The 15,794-nt window shown below is 36.2% G+C and overlaps 1 protein-coding gene across 1 annotated transcript in view; it reads left to right on the top strand.

Annotated features, from left to right (window-relative positions):
- Nucleotides 1-15,794, top strand: part of LOC128864765 (uncharacterized) — a 184,731-nt gene that overhangs the window by 141,378 nt on the left and 27,559 nt on the right. Inside the window, exon 3 of the mRNA XM_054104523.1 lies at nucleotides 2,809-2,944. Coding sequence (XP_053960498.1) covers nucleotides 2,809-2,944 — 136 coding nt within the window. The remainder of the gene's footprint in view (nucleotides 1-2,808; nucleotides 2,945-15,794) is intronic.

Genomic DNA, 15,794 nt, shown 5'->3' with positions numbered 1-15,794 from the left:
AAGTTTTAAAGTTTTTTATTCACATCATCCGAAAAATTGTGTATGCATAAAAAGAGATACACGAGTACACCGTCGCGACAAGAAGGCAAGCGAAAAAAATGTTTTCTTGTGTTCTTGTTTAGAAAAATCTCAGACACTAACAACGAAACAAACTTCGTGAGTGAAGATTATTTTGATTAGGCAAAGTTGAGTTTCATCAGTAGATTTTGTGTATGAATATTGTTTATTATGTTTTTCTTAGATACAAAGACTGATACAGTTGAAAACATTTTCAATTTATAAAATAAAACATTGAACTAATATTTTAAAAAAAAGTCTAAAATGGAGAGAACTGTGCATTGCTCTTAAGTATTTTTCAACGGCTGTATGCAGATGGACGGCCGGGCTCATATTACGTTTTCAACAAAATTTGTGTAAAGAAAAAAGTGTAATATACATACAACCGAGATTTATGCAAAACTTTTTCAACCAAAAGGAAAATAATAATAAAAAATTTGATTGGTAAAATATTAAGCCAATGTCAAACAATAAGCTGTTAAGGCCGGTAACAATATCGGACACTGATTAGCTTAGGGAGAGTGGGAGAGCGAAGTATAGCGGAGTGTCACCTGAGCTTCGTGGTGAGCTCATTTGCGGCTTTATTTATTTGAATTTGATAGCTCACAAGGTGCGTTAGCGCACACCAATGCAGTGCGCGGTTAATTATCTTTTAATAATTTATTAAGCCTTATGGCTCGGGTGACTCTTGTAATGAGTCCTGCACTCTTTATGGAGCGCATGGTTATATATGCACGCAGTGTATTCTCCCAGTCTACCATTTCATATGCCTTTTGAGACATGAAGAGATTTCCATAGCACCAAATGAAGTGATAAGCAAAAATTTTAAATTTGCAGCATACCTACAGGCGCGTTGGAAATTTAGCGTAACTCGCTGAAATAAACAAAATTTCATTAAATTTTTTTCAACATTATTCGTACAAATCATCCAACTTAAATTGTTAAAATGGTTACTTATAAATTTTCGTGCTTTAGATAAAATATTTCATTCTACATTATCTAAACTATTAAATTTCTCTTATAGATACACTGCTGGTCTTAGGTTAGACGCACCATCGTTTTTTTTAAACAAAATCAATTATTTATTATCATGCTTGTTCTAATTGTCCAAAATGCTTTTCCAATCAAAGTGCGAATCTTGTTCGAAAAAAAAAATGCTGACAGCTGGTTGATTTGCGAAAAAATAACTGTGCATACGGAGATTATAGAAATTTCTATGGCAATCACACGTGTTTTCGGTTGGTCATTGAATTAGACGCAGCTTAAATTTCTTCGTATTGCGTGGACAAGTGTAAACTTTCGTATTGAAAAAATATCAAAAATAAACAAATAAAGTGTTTTCGAGCTACATTTGAAGAAAAAAAAAACTGCTGTTATGAGCTTATTGGAACGTCAAAAAGTAGACTTTCTTCACTCGCAAGGACTGTCCAATCGGAACATTGCTAAACAAATAAATCGCAGCTCCAGAACTGTTGACAGATATTTGAAGGATCCAGAGGCATATGGAAATAACTTCAAAGGGGAAAAAAAGGCACTATCAAAACAAGCAGTACGCCAAATTGTTAGAATTGCTTCGAATTCGACTAAATCTGCTGCTAAGATCAAGGAGTTGGCCGGAGTAAAAGCTAGCCTATCAACTGTTCAGCGTACGATCAGGAATGCAGAACACCTGAAGCGTCTAAAAATCAAGAAAAAAAACCCCTTTGAATTCAATACGCAAAGAAAACCGGCTTCAATTCGCGAAAGAATACATGACGTGGACTGTCCAATCTGACACTCGACTAAATGATTGGCGTTCAGTTGTATTTACTGATGAAAAAGGTTTTAATTTAGATGGCCCTGATGGATTTCAATATTATTATCACGATTTGCGGAAAGATGAGCTATATTTAAGTCGCCACCATAGCCGAGAAGGGGGAATAATGGTGTGGGGTGCTATCACGTTTTATGGAACAATTGACTTTATTTTTATCGATCAAAAGATGAACGGCGATCGCTTCAAAACATTGTTGGATTCCTTATTTCCAAAATTAAAAGATCTCTTTGGACCAATTCCTTGGATTTTTCAACAAGACAATGCTCCTATTCATAACTCTCGAGTAGTAAAATCTTTTATTTCGAGTCAAAACGTTAATATCATGACCTGGCCACCATATTCTCCAGATCTTAACGTAATTGAAAATGTTTGGGTCTGACTAACACGGAAGGTATACGAAGGAGGAAAGCAATACGAAGATAAGGAAACATTAACTTGATTTATGAAGTTATTACTAACAAAGCAGGCAGTACTCATTACTGAAATTCATCAAATAGATCAAGTAGTAATTTAAGTTAAAATCCAAATACTTTTCTTATAAAAATTAAAAAGCCAAAGTGCGTCTATTCTAATGACCAAGAAAAATTCGCCTTATTTTGAGTAGCTTTAAGAAAATGTTTGAAAAACACAATTTTGATAAATTTGTATAATCATTTGAATATTATATTTAAAGTATCATTACTTCTTTTCTATCGTCCTTTAATAAATAAATATGAAGCAAAGTTGTATGCAACTAAACGTGCGTCTAACCTAAGACCAGCAGTGTACTTACATTACACGTACTAAAACTTTGTATCCCTTCTAACAATATTCAACTGAGTTTATTCAAGGACAATAACTTTTGTGAAATTTCATTAAAATTGTACAACAAAATGGAATTAAAAATAAAATAAGCATCACTTCCACATTCATGTCAATCTTCCTATTTTTTTAAGGTTCGCAATTCATCAGACACAAAAGTTACGCTACGTCGCGTCACACTGATGTCGACTGGACTCTATAAATGCGAAGTTTCCGGCGAAGCACCAGCATTCAACACAGTTTCCGAATCCGAGACGATGACCGTTGTCAGTAAGTAAAAAATTCTGTAGCAACCACTTCCTAGTCTAACTGCATTCGCATATGCAGCTGAATACATTTACACACACAAAAATACATCTACATATCTACATTTGCATATTCGCGCGCATACAGCACTGCACTACGAATAAACTGTGTATGTATGTACGTGCCGCGGCCAGCGTGAACAACTCCAACTGAAACAACAGGGGGCATCACAAAAAATGCGACCAATTAATGTGTTGAGTTCAGACTCGCAGTGGAATCTCTAAGCGTACAGCGGTATGAAGTCGGGTAGTGGGGAGCTTTGGTGCTAATAAGCCAGCTAAAGTCTATTTAAATGTTAATTAAGCGTCAAAATTATTTATAAAGACTTTGTGCCAAAGCGTCCACGAATAGGCGTCATGGTGTCTGATTGTTGTGAGCTCCCTCATTTCGTGTTTCTAAGCGGAAACTTCGGAAGAGCTTAAAATTTAGTTGGCAGTAGTTAGTTTAAAGTTTCTAGCAGTAATTTTGCTACTAATATAATTTCATTTTACACAAAACACTAGCAAAAGAGTTTACAAGTGTGAACCAAATGCTAGCGGCAACCAAAAAACCAAAAAGAAAAACAATAATTCAAGGAAATGTTTCCGCACAATAAGTAAGTGGCAAATGGGCAAGATAAGGGCGATGATAATACAGCATTCGTGGAAAAGATAAAGAAACCCCATCCAAATTGTGGTAGAATTTAATAGGTGCCAAAGAGTTAAGAAATTTATTCATTTCCATATTAATGAGGTTTCAATTTTGACTGATAAATGTGCACACGCCGGCCACCGTAGGCGAATTGGTTGGTGCGTGACTACCCTTCGAAAGTGCGTAGGTTCGAATCTCCATGCATGAAACACCAAATGACAGAACAAGTTTTTTTTCTAATAGCAAGGCCGGCGATGGCAAATCTCCGAGTGTATTTCTGTCATGAAAAAGCTTCTCATAAAAGAAATGTCTGCCATTCAGTGTCGGCATGAAACCATAGGTCACTCCATTTCGGGAAAAACATGAAGCTCCACACCACAAACACCTAAAAAGGGTATAGGAACCAATTATATATAAATGTTGTTCTTCACATTCTCCACTTGTACTTTAAAACCGAGAACAAGGAAGCTTTTGTTACTTGAATATACTTAGGAGCTTCATTTCGCCTTTATATCTAACCGCATTTCTAAATAAATGCATGTATCTATCGATAACTATTCGATTTTGATATCTGAGGTGACACCGAGGTCATAAAAGCTCGATTTCTAGGGTATCGAAATACTCGGGAAAGTGCGGAGAGAAATCCCAGGCGACTCTAAATTCAATATATTGCTAGTTTATTTTTAAATTAAACTTAAAGGTAGTGATAGAAAACTACACTTTTATTTATATCGATATATTTCATAAACTCGTTATCGCATTGATCTGAATTTAAGATTGTCAAGGGAACGGCTATAATTTGTATACAAGATTTTGTTGCTGCTTAATTAACTCCATTTGGGGCGTCATCGATGAACACATTATTTTACCAGTACAAGGCATAAAATTTAAATAACAAGGCCGACTCCTCTATCGAAGAAGTAGTCATGTGATTTTTAATTTTGCTACCTTTGCTACCTCGGAAGTAAATTCACACCAGCACAGGGGGGACGATTGAAGACATCGCACGCTGTATCAACAAAGCTCGTGCAGCATTTTCAGAGCTATATATATATATGGGTTTCAAATTCCATATCAGTCAAAACTAAGCTACGAATCTTCAATTCTAACGTAAAATCGGTCGCAGCGAATCCTGGTTGCTTACATCCGTGCTCGTGCGAAGGCTGCAATCTTTTGTCAACGCGTGCTTACCCAAAATTTTGAGAATCTGGTGGCCTCGTGTTATTTCAAGCCAGGATTTGCTTATTTCGACCAGCGAACTCCCAATCGAGCTCATCATCAAACGCAAACGATTTGGCTGAATAGTCCACACTTTACGCAAGGCGCAGCGGCAAAGCTTGAGAGGCTGCTCTGTGGTAAAGTCCGCAAGGTGCAAGGAACCGTCGAATAGCAAAGACATCCGGGCGACGCATGTTGGATACGGATCTATTAAACTCAAACTCTACTTGGAATTAAAACAACTTGCACACAATCGAAGTGGTTTCAATAATTTTATTCTGGCTCTGCGCCGCAACTGGAGCTTCACTCCGTTCATGAAGGTTAAACTACTGCGCTACATTACTCACTTCAATTTCAAATGACCTAGATTATGAGAGTAGAACCTATGGAATATGCACCGGTCTATCCCCCATTACCTTTCCAAGGGGTTCTAGCCAAGTACAACACTCTAGCGTTGGCTTATCCACCTGATTCGCTGGATCTTTCATCATCAAATTTTGTCTAAGGAGGTGAAATAAATTCAAAAGAACAATATGTACATATGATATATGAATCCGTGGAAGCTGTAATGGAGAGAGCCGCAAATTATAACTAAATACAGGCCCGACGAGAAGGGGGATCGGGTACTTTTTCCCCCGGGCCCGGAGTTTTCAGAGGGGCCCGGACTCGAGGGTAATTCCAAGAAATTTCCTGCTTGAAAAAATATAGTAAATAATACTTCTACCATCGTTCTTGTTCAACTCAGAGTCGAGTAACAGCATTGGCAACTTTGTATTTGGAATCTGAGTTAGCAAGGAAACTCGACTTCGATGATATTATAAGAGCTTTTGCCTCAGCTAACGCAAGAAAAGCAAAATTATAAGCACCGTGGCAGTCATTTTCAAATATTTGTAAGGCTCACAAAATGAATAAAAAATTTTAACTTTTTTCAGCTGCGTTTTTTTTTCAGATCTGCTGCAGAATTTTCTAAAATTCATTTTAATCAATATTTCATAATTAATTCTATCAAAAATTTTATCAATGAGTTTTTCAATGTTTAAATGTTATATCACTGTAACATAATTCGCATTTTGATAAATAAAAAAAATTGAAGGGGCCCGCATCTCAAGTTTCCCCCGGGGCCCGAATACTATCTCCACGGCCCTGACTAAATATGTATGAAATCGACTAAAAGTATTGTATTTAACACAATCAGTCTTGTTATTTGATAGTCACACCTCGTATATTAAAAAAATGCATAGAAGTAAACCTACAGTCTCCAGTTTGTATATTTAATGGGCGCTTACATCGTTTTTTAGATGTTTGGCCGAGCTTCTCCTCCAATTTGTAGTGCACGCCTTGCTGTTGCGTGTTCCGCAAATGTAACTTTATGTCTTTTCCATTCGCACAGTCTCCGGCTACAGCTTTTGGTGTGGATCTTGACTTTGTCTTTCTTGCAAAATATCAACTTCCAGCTTATAAAATGCAAGAAAAAATATCAGCGAATGTCAGAGCCTTTCGTTACCTAAAAAATTTCGTAATACAAATGAAGCCTCTACTCCAGGTGGTAACAAATATTTGAAATTATAGTAAATCTAAATTATCTGAGTATACTTTTTTATCACTATGGCTGCTTTCTGATTTCTCTATTGCATAATACCCACTGCAGTTAGTGGAGAACTATTCCATGATCATGAGTTTCCTTTACCGTCAACTTTGCTGTATAAATGACGTCATTGCTTCATGCCCGTCAAAGGACTCAGTGACTACTATTCTCAAGTGATTTCTCAAGTGAGTTTAATTAAAAGAAAAAAAGAAAATAAACCATTATCAAAATACCAAACATTCTTAAAATTTATGTACAACATAACTTTTGTGCAGATTACTTTACCTCTTACTCGCTTATTCTTTTGCTCCCTTACGCAGGTACTTACCCTAACACTGCAAAGCACAGGAAGGTTTATAGGTAGACGAAATGTTTTCATTTGACCCCATAAATTGCGGGATATTAACATACATACACACGGCAATATTTTTTCAAATGTGAATGTATGCATAGACGATTGTAGGTTTGTATAACCAAATGTATGTATTTCAACATTCCATTGCAGGGACAAATCACTGGTTACAAACTAGTGCTTTTTGGGGGAGTTTGAAACATGAGCAACTCTTTATGTAACGAGGAAGTGGAGGGTTTTCAGAATGATGCGAGAGGAACGTCTCTTGTGTGTATGGTCAGCATGCATTTTCCCATTGTTTGGAACCAAAACTAAACTTGATAAATCAGATAAACACTTGTGTTCAAAATAATAGCATAATTTGACATTTTCTTATTTTTTATTAAATATTTTTTTAGTTTTTTGTTAAAATGTAGTTCATACCATGTTACAAAAAGGAAACTTCAACTTAATGACATAAGCCTTTTGACTTTTGCGGGGCCTCTCATAACCTTGTTGAAATAAAGGATTTTTCAATAAGGGCGGGTAGATGTTGAAATGAAATAAAATGGCGTTCGCTGTGTGGCACGTAGCGCCATCCTGCTGGAAACACATGTCCTCTAGGTCCATATGGTTCAATATGAGCCATAAGAAATGGGAAGGGCCACCACGTCTACCGAAAAATGGGCGCAATGCGCGCAATGTTTGCGTTAATGAACACTCGTTTTTATAATAAAGTTTTATCATTTAAACGAGCTGTTCAATCGTGTAACTTGCCATGATGATTTGGCATAAACAACTGAATAATAAAAAAAAGATTTGACAGATATCATCGAAACAAAATGGCTGCCACAGGGCCCCAAAATCGACCCGCGCCAATTGAAAAACCCTTTACCAGATTGAAAATTGTAAGAAGCTTTTCTTCAACTTACTCGAACTCAATTGAAATTACAAGAAATTTTATAGAATAATAAAAAAAAATAAAGTGAGTTGTGTATTTCCGAACTCCAAAAATATAAGGCACCTATGAAGAGAACCCGGTTATATATTTTTTTTTAATTTGGGAGCTTCATTTTTGTACCATGACTCAAAGTTTCAAATTTTGTTAATTTTTTATATTGTAATTAAATAAATTTTTAAATTGTTTCATTGCGGGGGGAGCCTGCTTTAGAGGCTTTAAAAAATCGATTTTTTTTTTTCATAAATGTCTTCCCAAACTATCCAAAAATAATGTCCTCAAAATTTCAGAAGCAAATTCAAAATATTTTCGGAGTTACAGAAGAAATTGTGAGCAAGCGTCGAGCAGGTATACGAGCGGCCGGATCGCTCGAAGTGCGATTTCTCGGCTTTTATTTTTGCGATTTTTCCTAACTGGCGGAAAGATAGGGAAAAGGTTTAAACGTCCTATCGAAACGAGATAAGATTGATTGTATTCGGAATTAAATTCTCTTCTAGTTGAACCTAAAAAACCTTAAGAAAGTTATGATTAAGCCACTTTTCAAACAGTCTGAAGTGAATTTGTTTTTCCAAAAAAATAATTTTTTTGTTTAATTTTCTTGGCTAAACTAGAAGCTATACTATACCAAAATAAAAAACTTTTTGAGTTTTGGGTTTCAGATGAAAATTGCGACCTGCATCTTTCCCGCGACACGACACATGCACACTCGAGGCGCCTCGGCAAAATGCTTGTACCAGACATAATATGACATATATTTTAATGAAAAAAAATGAAAAGACTGTTAAAATATGTAACTATAAAACCAGAAAGTTTCGTTTCAATCGAATGTTTCCTTCCTTACCAAAAAAATCCACGAAAAAATCGATTTTTTGAAGCCTCTAAAGCAGGCTCTCCCCTTAATACCTTCGGAAATGTGTGAATAAATATGAAATTTTATAACCCACAAATTACCAGTTTAAACTGCCGCAAAATTCGCGTTGATTTTTGACAATTTTTTTTCTTAACAGTCTTCTGCATCGAATACTCGAAAATGTTTATATGAAGAAAATGTACATAGGTATACCCGAAAAATATACTAGATTTAAAAAGTTTGAAAACTTTTTCGAAGTTCTGGTACAAACTAAATATATTTTTATAAAAAAAAATAAAATAAATGATATAATAAAATATTACTACATTGTTTTTTATTTGTTGTTGTGACGGCGAGGTAGGATTTAAAATGTGTTCGGGCATACAGCGACCGTGTCTGTGTGCCACTAAAACAATCCCTCTGCTTCCTCTCCTGGATGTTTCCTCTGCCACGGAACTACAGGAGCATTTCATCGAAGACAGGGAAGATCTAAGTAGACGTTCTGATAAAGACTGGCTCTTCTACTCTCCTCACGTCCAGGCTCGCCAGTTTCGTAGCCAGCATCATGCCATCGGCTCATTCTCTAGATAGATAGGTTAAGGTTAACACGTCGCTTAAGAATCTAAGTATGCCCATGTCAAGATTTTTGGCGCACAGAATTCGCTCTATGTACGTCCCAATAAGTTGCCAATTTTACGCGATTTATACCATTTTTTCGATAATGTTGTCTGCATTTAAGGGACCTGGAATGTCTTTGACAGCTTTGCGATCTAATTTCCATCTCACTCATTTGAAGGAGCATCTCCGTAGATACACACATTGGTTTCCGTTTTCCCTATTTTGTTGAGATATCTTCGAAAATACTCAGCAGCTGAGTAATATAGAAGATCACCTCTCCGAACTGCTGTCTGTCATACAATTTATCTATGTTTGATATAAGTCACGCCTTCCATCTGCCTTTCGTCTCCGACTTCCAGCGCTATTGCCATATTTGTAGCGACGTGCTCTAACTTGTTGTTTTGCGCTATTAGTATGGGTGCATGTGAGGTCTACTATGGCGTTTGCCGTTAGTCGCTTTTCATAGATCTTCAGTTTTCTTAGTTCTGCATAATTAATAAATAATATAATAAAATATTATTGCATAATAATACAATAATAATAACAGAAATTAAATAAACATTAATAATATAATAAAATAAAATTTAATTCAGTGCACATGGTGACGCAAAATTAATCACCTCATCGGAAATTTTTTGCAAATGGCATCGTTTTCTGCGTCGTCCAGATCTGGTATACGAACAGACAACCAATGGAGGGTGTAAAGATCAAAACAAGATGTCCATTGCTCAGAATTATTAATTTTTTTTTCATTTAATAAAAAAGTTAAAAAAAAAAATTGGATGATTAATTTTGCGCCACATTTTGTTCTCAATAGTAACAGTGTGAGCAAATCTTCAACTTCATATTCTATTCCGGTGAAGTAAAAAATTCTTTGCCGTTTTTGGCTTTATTTCATTTCTTATTATTAAGTCTATGACTTCCTAACCTTACAGACTAGAAGTACGGAAGAACTTAATGGAAATTGCCTAATGACTAATTATAAGTGATTTCTTGTAACCACAAAGATTTTATCTCTAACAAAATCGAGATCGAGGGGGCCAAAGATTTTTATCAAGTTCAATAAATGCTCTTGTAATAGTGGCAAAATGAAAGTAATTAGATTCAATACGACAGGATGAAAAGGATAATGGAAATGTAGCTTCCTATTAGGAACGTCAAAGCTTATCTGCTCAAGAAGTGTCACGCAGTCAATTTAATCATTCATAGCATCATAAATTAAAATAAAAAATTTAATGGTCCGCCTATTTGGCAGAGGTTTCAGATCAATGAGCAAGAAGCGGGCACTGCTCGATGAGATGGCATCACTAAAATGAAGCGATTGAAAAGCGAAACTATAGAAGTTACGTGGGATTATCTCAATTCGATTAGCAAATGGATTATAGAATGCATTCTAGATTTTTGATGCAAACTTCAATTTTGAATGAACCAAAAAGTTAAAGAGCGACCTTCTGCTGTAGCGATCCTTGAAGTCTTACGCATGACGCTTAAGAATGCAGGCGTTGGAGTAGGCAGGCAACGTAGAAGCAGGCTTTAGGCCTGTCATGTGATTAATGTAAGGTAAAATCTGTATCAAATAAGACTCCTAAGTTCTAAAATTCCTTAACTGGAAGAAATGAGAAATTTCAGACCGAATGAAGGGAAACGAGTATGAGATTTTGAGTGGGTCATGTGAAAACAGTTTTTAATTCAGAGCGCGAGCTTACATCTGACTGTGACGATGAAACTATTGTATATAGTTAGGATCATCCGATTCAGATTAGATAGGTTTGTCTGACTAACCATACCATACTGCCTGTCCATATTTTCTATGATTTTCGATGACTGGGATATCAGAGTGCGGTCACATCTTGAACATCCGTATCAATAGAATGGAATAGTTTCAACCAACACTTTTTTTTATTTGATATGATGCTTTATTTGATCCGTTAACAGCAAAAAGAGTTTCGGCCGAGCGGTATGTTTTTTCGATATGGAGAATGTATCTAATTTTATCTGTGCAATTTTCTATATTCGAAAGATATGACTGACCCCACCAAACACGAAACTGTCAAAGAACTTTTTTGCAGCTCAATTTCACCAATAAATGGTCGTTTATATATATATTAGGGAGGGTCGATTTAAAAATCGCTCATTGCTCTGTGAAAATCGTATTCTAGGGATCAAAATAAGAAACTTTGCCGAAGGAACCATACCTCTAAAACGAATTCTGATGTCCCCCAATTTGGATCGATCGAAAAATACCACTTTGACCCATTTAGAGCGCTCCAATCGAATCCAAATGTATGACCGACCCCCACTTTGGACGGCCGATCCACCCATACCAGTGGCACACCCCCTGGAACTCCCCTGGGGGGTTCCCCATACAATCATTTCAAAATATCACCATTTTTGGTCTTAACATGAGAAAAGAAACTAAAAAGTTCGACCCAAATTGGGGCACATCAGAATTCGTTTTAGAGGTATGGTTCCTTCGGCAAAGTTTCTTATTTTGATCCATAGAATACGATTTTCGCAGAGCAATGGGCGATTTTTTTTCCTTCCCACAAATCGACCCGGCCTAATATATATAATTGGCGCATACACCCTTTATGGATGTTTGGCCGAGCTCATCCTCCTATTTGTGGTGTGTGTCTTGATGTTGTTCCACAAATGGAGGGACCTACAGTTTCAAGCGGACTCCGAAGGCCAGATATTTTTTTTATGAGGAGCTTTTTCATTGCAGAAATACCCTCGGAGGTTTGCCATTGCCTGCCGAGGGGCAACAGCTATTAGAAAAAACTTTTTCTTAATTTTGGTATTTCACCGAGATTCGAACCTACGTTCTCTCTGAACTCCGAATGGTAGTCACGCACCAACCCATTCGGCTACGGTGGCCTCAAAATATACATATACAAATATATACCCTGAATACGTTGCATCTAGTCATCTAGTCGGAAGCGCTCAGTACTTTTTACTTCACCTTCAATAGTAAGAAGATATCAAGTTTTCAATTATATCTCCGAACAACCGAAAGAGTAAAATTTCAAGCAAAAACTGATATTTTCAAGAATATTTATACATAACATAAAAATTTGATCACTGCTTACACAAAAAATTGCAGAAAGCGAACCAGTCACCATTTCCAAGTCACAAGAAACTCATCAGTTCGGTGCTAGTAAATTCCTCTGCAAGAATAAAAGTGTCTATGTTTGCTAGTATGCGAACAAATATTTTTATTACCATTACCTTTATATGGCAGCCGTGGGCAGAGGTATGTATACCTAGCACTACAACAAGTGGGATAAAGTATGCGCCCCAGAGCGTCAATATTCGTGGAGCGTTGAGAGCGCTAAGCTTAAGTAAGGCAATATTTAAAATCCCACAGGATAATAAAACACATTACACTTTCGGTTCTATCCATCCCCATATACACACATGCATACATGCATACAAATATATTTGTATTTGTTTAGAGTAAGTGGGGTTTTTAAGCCACTAGCTAGCTTTGCATTAGCTGGCACTTTAGAGGATTGCTTGAAATGATGGCGGAATGCTCGCTGTGCTCCAATTTAACCGCAAACACAGCATGAGCTGACGATGTGTTTATGCTGTTAAATACAGTTCGCGTTGTTTGTTAATTTTTTGCGCTGATTCGCTTGGTACTCGTAATAATATTCATATACGTTGGCCATTGCTGTTGCAGTACGAACACTTACTCATTTGTGTATATTAGTAATAAACTTGAACGCAATGATGCATCCATGCCCACCCTCACGCACTTTGCAGCACATGCACGCATACATACGTGTACATGCAAACACTGATATAAATATTTAGTATACGCTTGTGGATCAAGCAACGGGTTGAGTTGTGAACAGCAAAAACGTTTTTCTTTCCTAGAGGTCCTGTACATTTTCTACATTTAACGAATGCTCGAAATGCTTTTTATATGAAAAGAACACCAAACAGCCTCAGCAGAAAAAATTATCAAAAATCAAAGCGATTTTTAAATCAGCTTAAACTTACATTTTATTGTACTCAAATTTAATGATTCATAAAACTGAATATTCGAAATTTTTCTTAAAATTCTGAGTAAGATACTGCAAATATGGATTAAAATTTTTAGAATTTTTCTTAAATTTGTACAAAACTTGAGACTTCACTCTACATAATTATGAACATGTGTGGTTTTTATAGCAGAATGAACTATATTTACATATAAAACATATGAAAATTAATAAAGAAAAAAATGTTCAAAAATCAACGCGATTTTTAATTACAATTACAAAAAGGTCTAATCTCATAAACTATCTGCCCTTTCGGGAGCAAAATACTTGATTTGTTTCCACATCCTAGAGCTAATGGCTCAATTATTATGACATTTTTGTTTGCCTAGAGATCCACCTTTCACTCTTTCTTACAGGAAACTTTTCACTAATTTCAAGACAAAATCCATCGTAGACATAGACGTTACTGTCGAAAATATTAAATTGGTATTACCACTAACAAAAAGGGTATTTCAAAAGACACGCCTAGCCGTTGTTGTTTTAAAGTAAAACATGAAAAATTTAGACTCTTTTCGGTGAAAATAGTGATTTTTATTGAAAACACGACTATTATATTTGAAAAATTACATCATAAAAATGTCCACCATGAGCAACATTTTGCGCTACAGCAATAATATTTCAAACAGTACGTTCAGTTTTTGGTCCGGCAGTCTTTTTTCTAACCTCAGCGGAAGCAGTTGCTTCAAATTTTTTAACCAATCTTTGAATTGTCGACTCATTGAGATGATTATTTCCCGGAGAAAAGTCACGAATTGTGCAATAAATAGACAATAGATGAAATTGTTAGATGATTAATACAGGGTGGCTGATGAAAGCCGCTACCAAAAAAAAATTGAATAACTTTTTTTCTTTTTAAGTTATCTGTTCCATTTTTGTTTTAATTTGCAGATTGATCTTTAAAATTTACAATAGTAAAATGGATAACTGGGACACGCAAACAAGAATTTGGATAGTCCGCCGCTATCACGCACTGGAGTCCGTAGTTTTGGTAGAGAGAGAGTACAGGCGGATGTTTGGCGGCGATCCCCCGAGCAGATGGACCATAATGAGACTGGTGAATAATTTTGCTGAGCAAGGAACAGTCACAAGAAGGCCTTATCATCGAAACCCACCAGTTCGGACGGAGGAAACGATCGCTGCTGTAGCTGCAGCTATACAAAGCAATCCAAGGGTTTCAACAAGAAGCTTATCTGCTAAACTTGGTGTCAGCCGACAGTCTTTGCAAACAATTGTGCATTACAAAGATTTAGACTTATTTCCCTACAAAATTCAAATGGTTAACAAACTGAATGCAGCAGACTTGCCGATTCGCTTGGAATTTTGCCAGAAGATCCTGCAAATGGTGGAAGAAGACCAAAACATGTTAAACTGCCTTTTCATGTCTGATGAGGCCCATTTCGATTTAAACGGCAATGTGAACAAACAAAATTGTCGAATATGGAGTACTTCTAACCCACAGATACTCCACGAGACGGAATTGCATCCTCTTCGCGTGACAGTGTGGTGTGCGGTTTCTTCACGCTGTATTGTCGGGCCTTATTTTTTTGAAGAAAATGGTCACACCGTTACGGTTACTGGAGACCGTTATTTGAAAATGCTGAAAGAATTTTTCTATCCAGAACTACGCCGAAAGAGAATTCCTTTCAACTCTGTGTGGTTTCAATAAGAGGGGCAACGTCTCACATAGCCCAGACTGTTATGACAGAGTTGCGACGAACATTTCCCAATAAACTGATTTCAAGAAACTCCGAATTTCGTTGGCCCCCCAGGTCGCCTGACCTTACTGCACCTGACTTTTTCTTGTGGGGTTTATGTAAACAAGAAGTTTATAAAACAAAGTCAACAAATTTGGATGCACTAAAACAATCCATTCGGGCAATAATTGCGGCTATTCCTGTCGCGACTCTCAAAGCAGCAATGAACAACTTTTTACTAAGATGCCGCACTTGTGTCAACGAGCATGGGGGGCATTTATATTCAATTATTTTTAAAACTAGTTAAGCTACATTTAATAAAATTTAATGGCCTTCAACTTAAAAAAAAATAAATGAATTCCATACACTAAAAAAAAAGTTATTTGAGTTTCTTAATGTCGCAAAATTCATCAGCCACCCGGTAGATGAACAATTTTTATAACAAGTTTCAATAATTTTAAAGTGTGGTTCCTTCGTGTAAAATTGTACATATGTCTACTTGACAGGGGTCAAAGATGACACACGAAAAAAAAAAAATACCAGTCTAACGGTCAGACGCGATAGAAGTGAAACCTTCCGTAAAACAAACTGAGAGAGAATCAGACGAAAGCAACATTAGGAGCGGGATAATTATAGCTTCATTATAATATTGCTATAAAGTTCATATTTTATTTTCTTCATTTTATTATTATTCATCTTCAATGCTTTCAATTTCAACAAATGATACGAGTGGCTTATGATAGCTAAAATATGATACAAATGCTTTGGTTTCGATGTTGTCAACATATCTTTGAAATACCGCGTCAATTGTTGTTTTTGATCGTGTTGTCGATTCAGTGCGATTGTTATACATTTTTAAATTGAATGTTGTGTTGAGAAAG

Source organism: Anastrepha ludens, chromosome 5 (genome assembly GCF_028408465.1).
Source record: "Anastrepha ludens isolate Willacy chromosome 5, idAnaLude1.1, whole genome shotgun sequence".
Lineage (NCBI taxonomy): Eukaryota > Metazoa > Arthropoda > Insecta > Diptera > Tephritidae > Anastrepha > Anastrepha ludens.
This window is presented reverse-complemented; position numbering and strand designations above follow the sequence as displayed.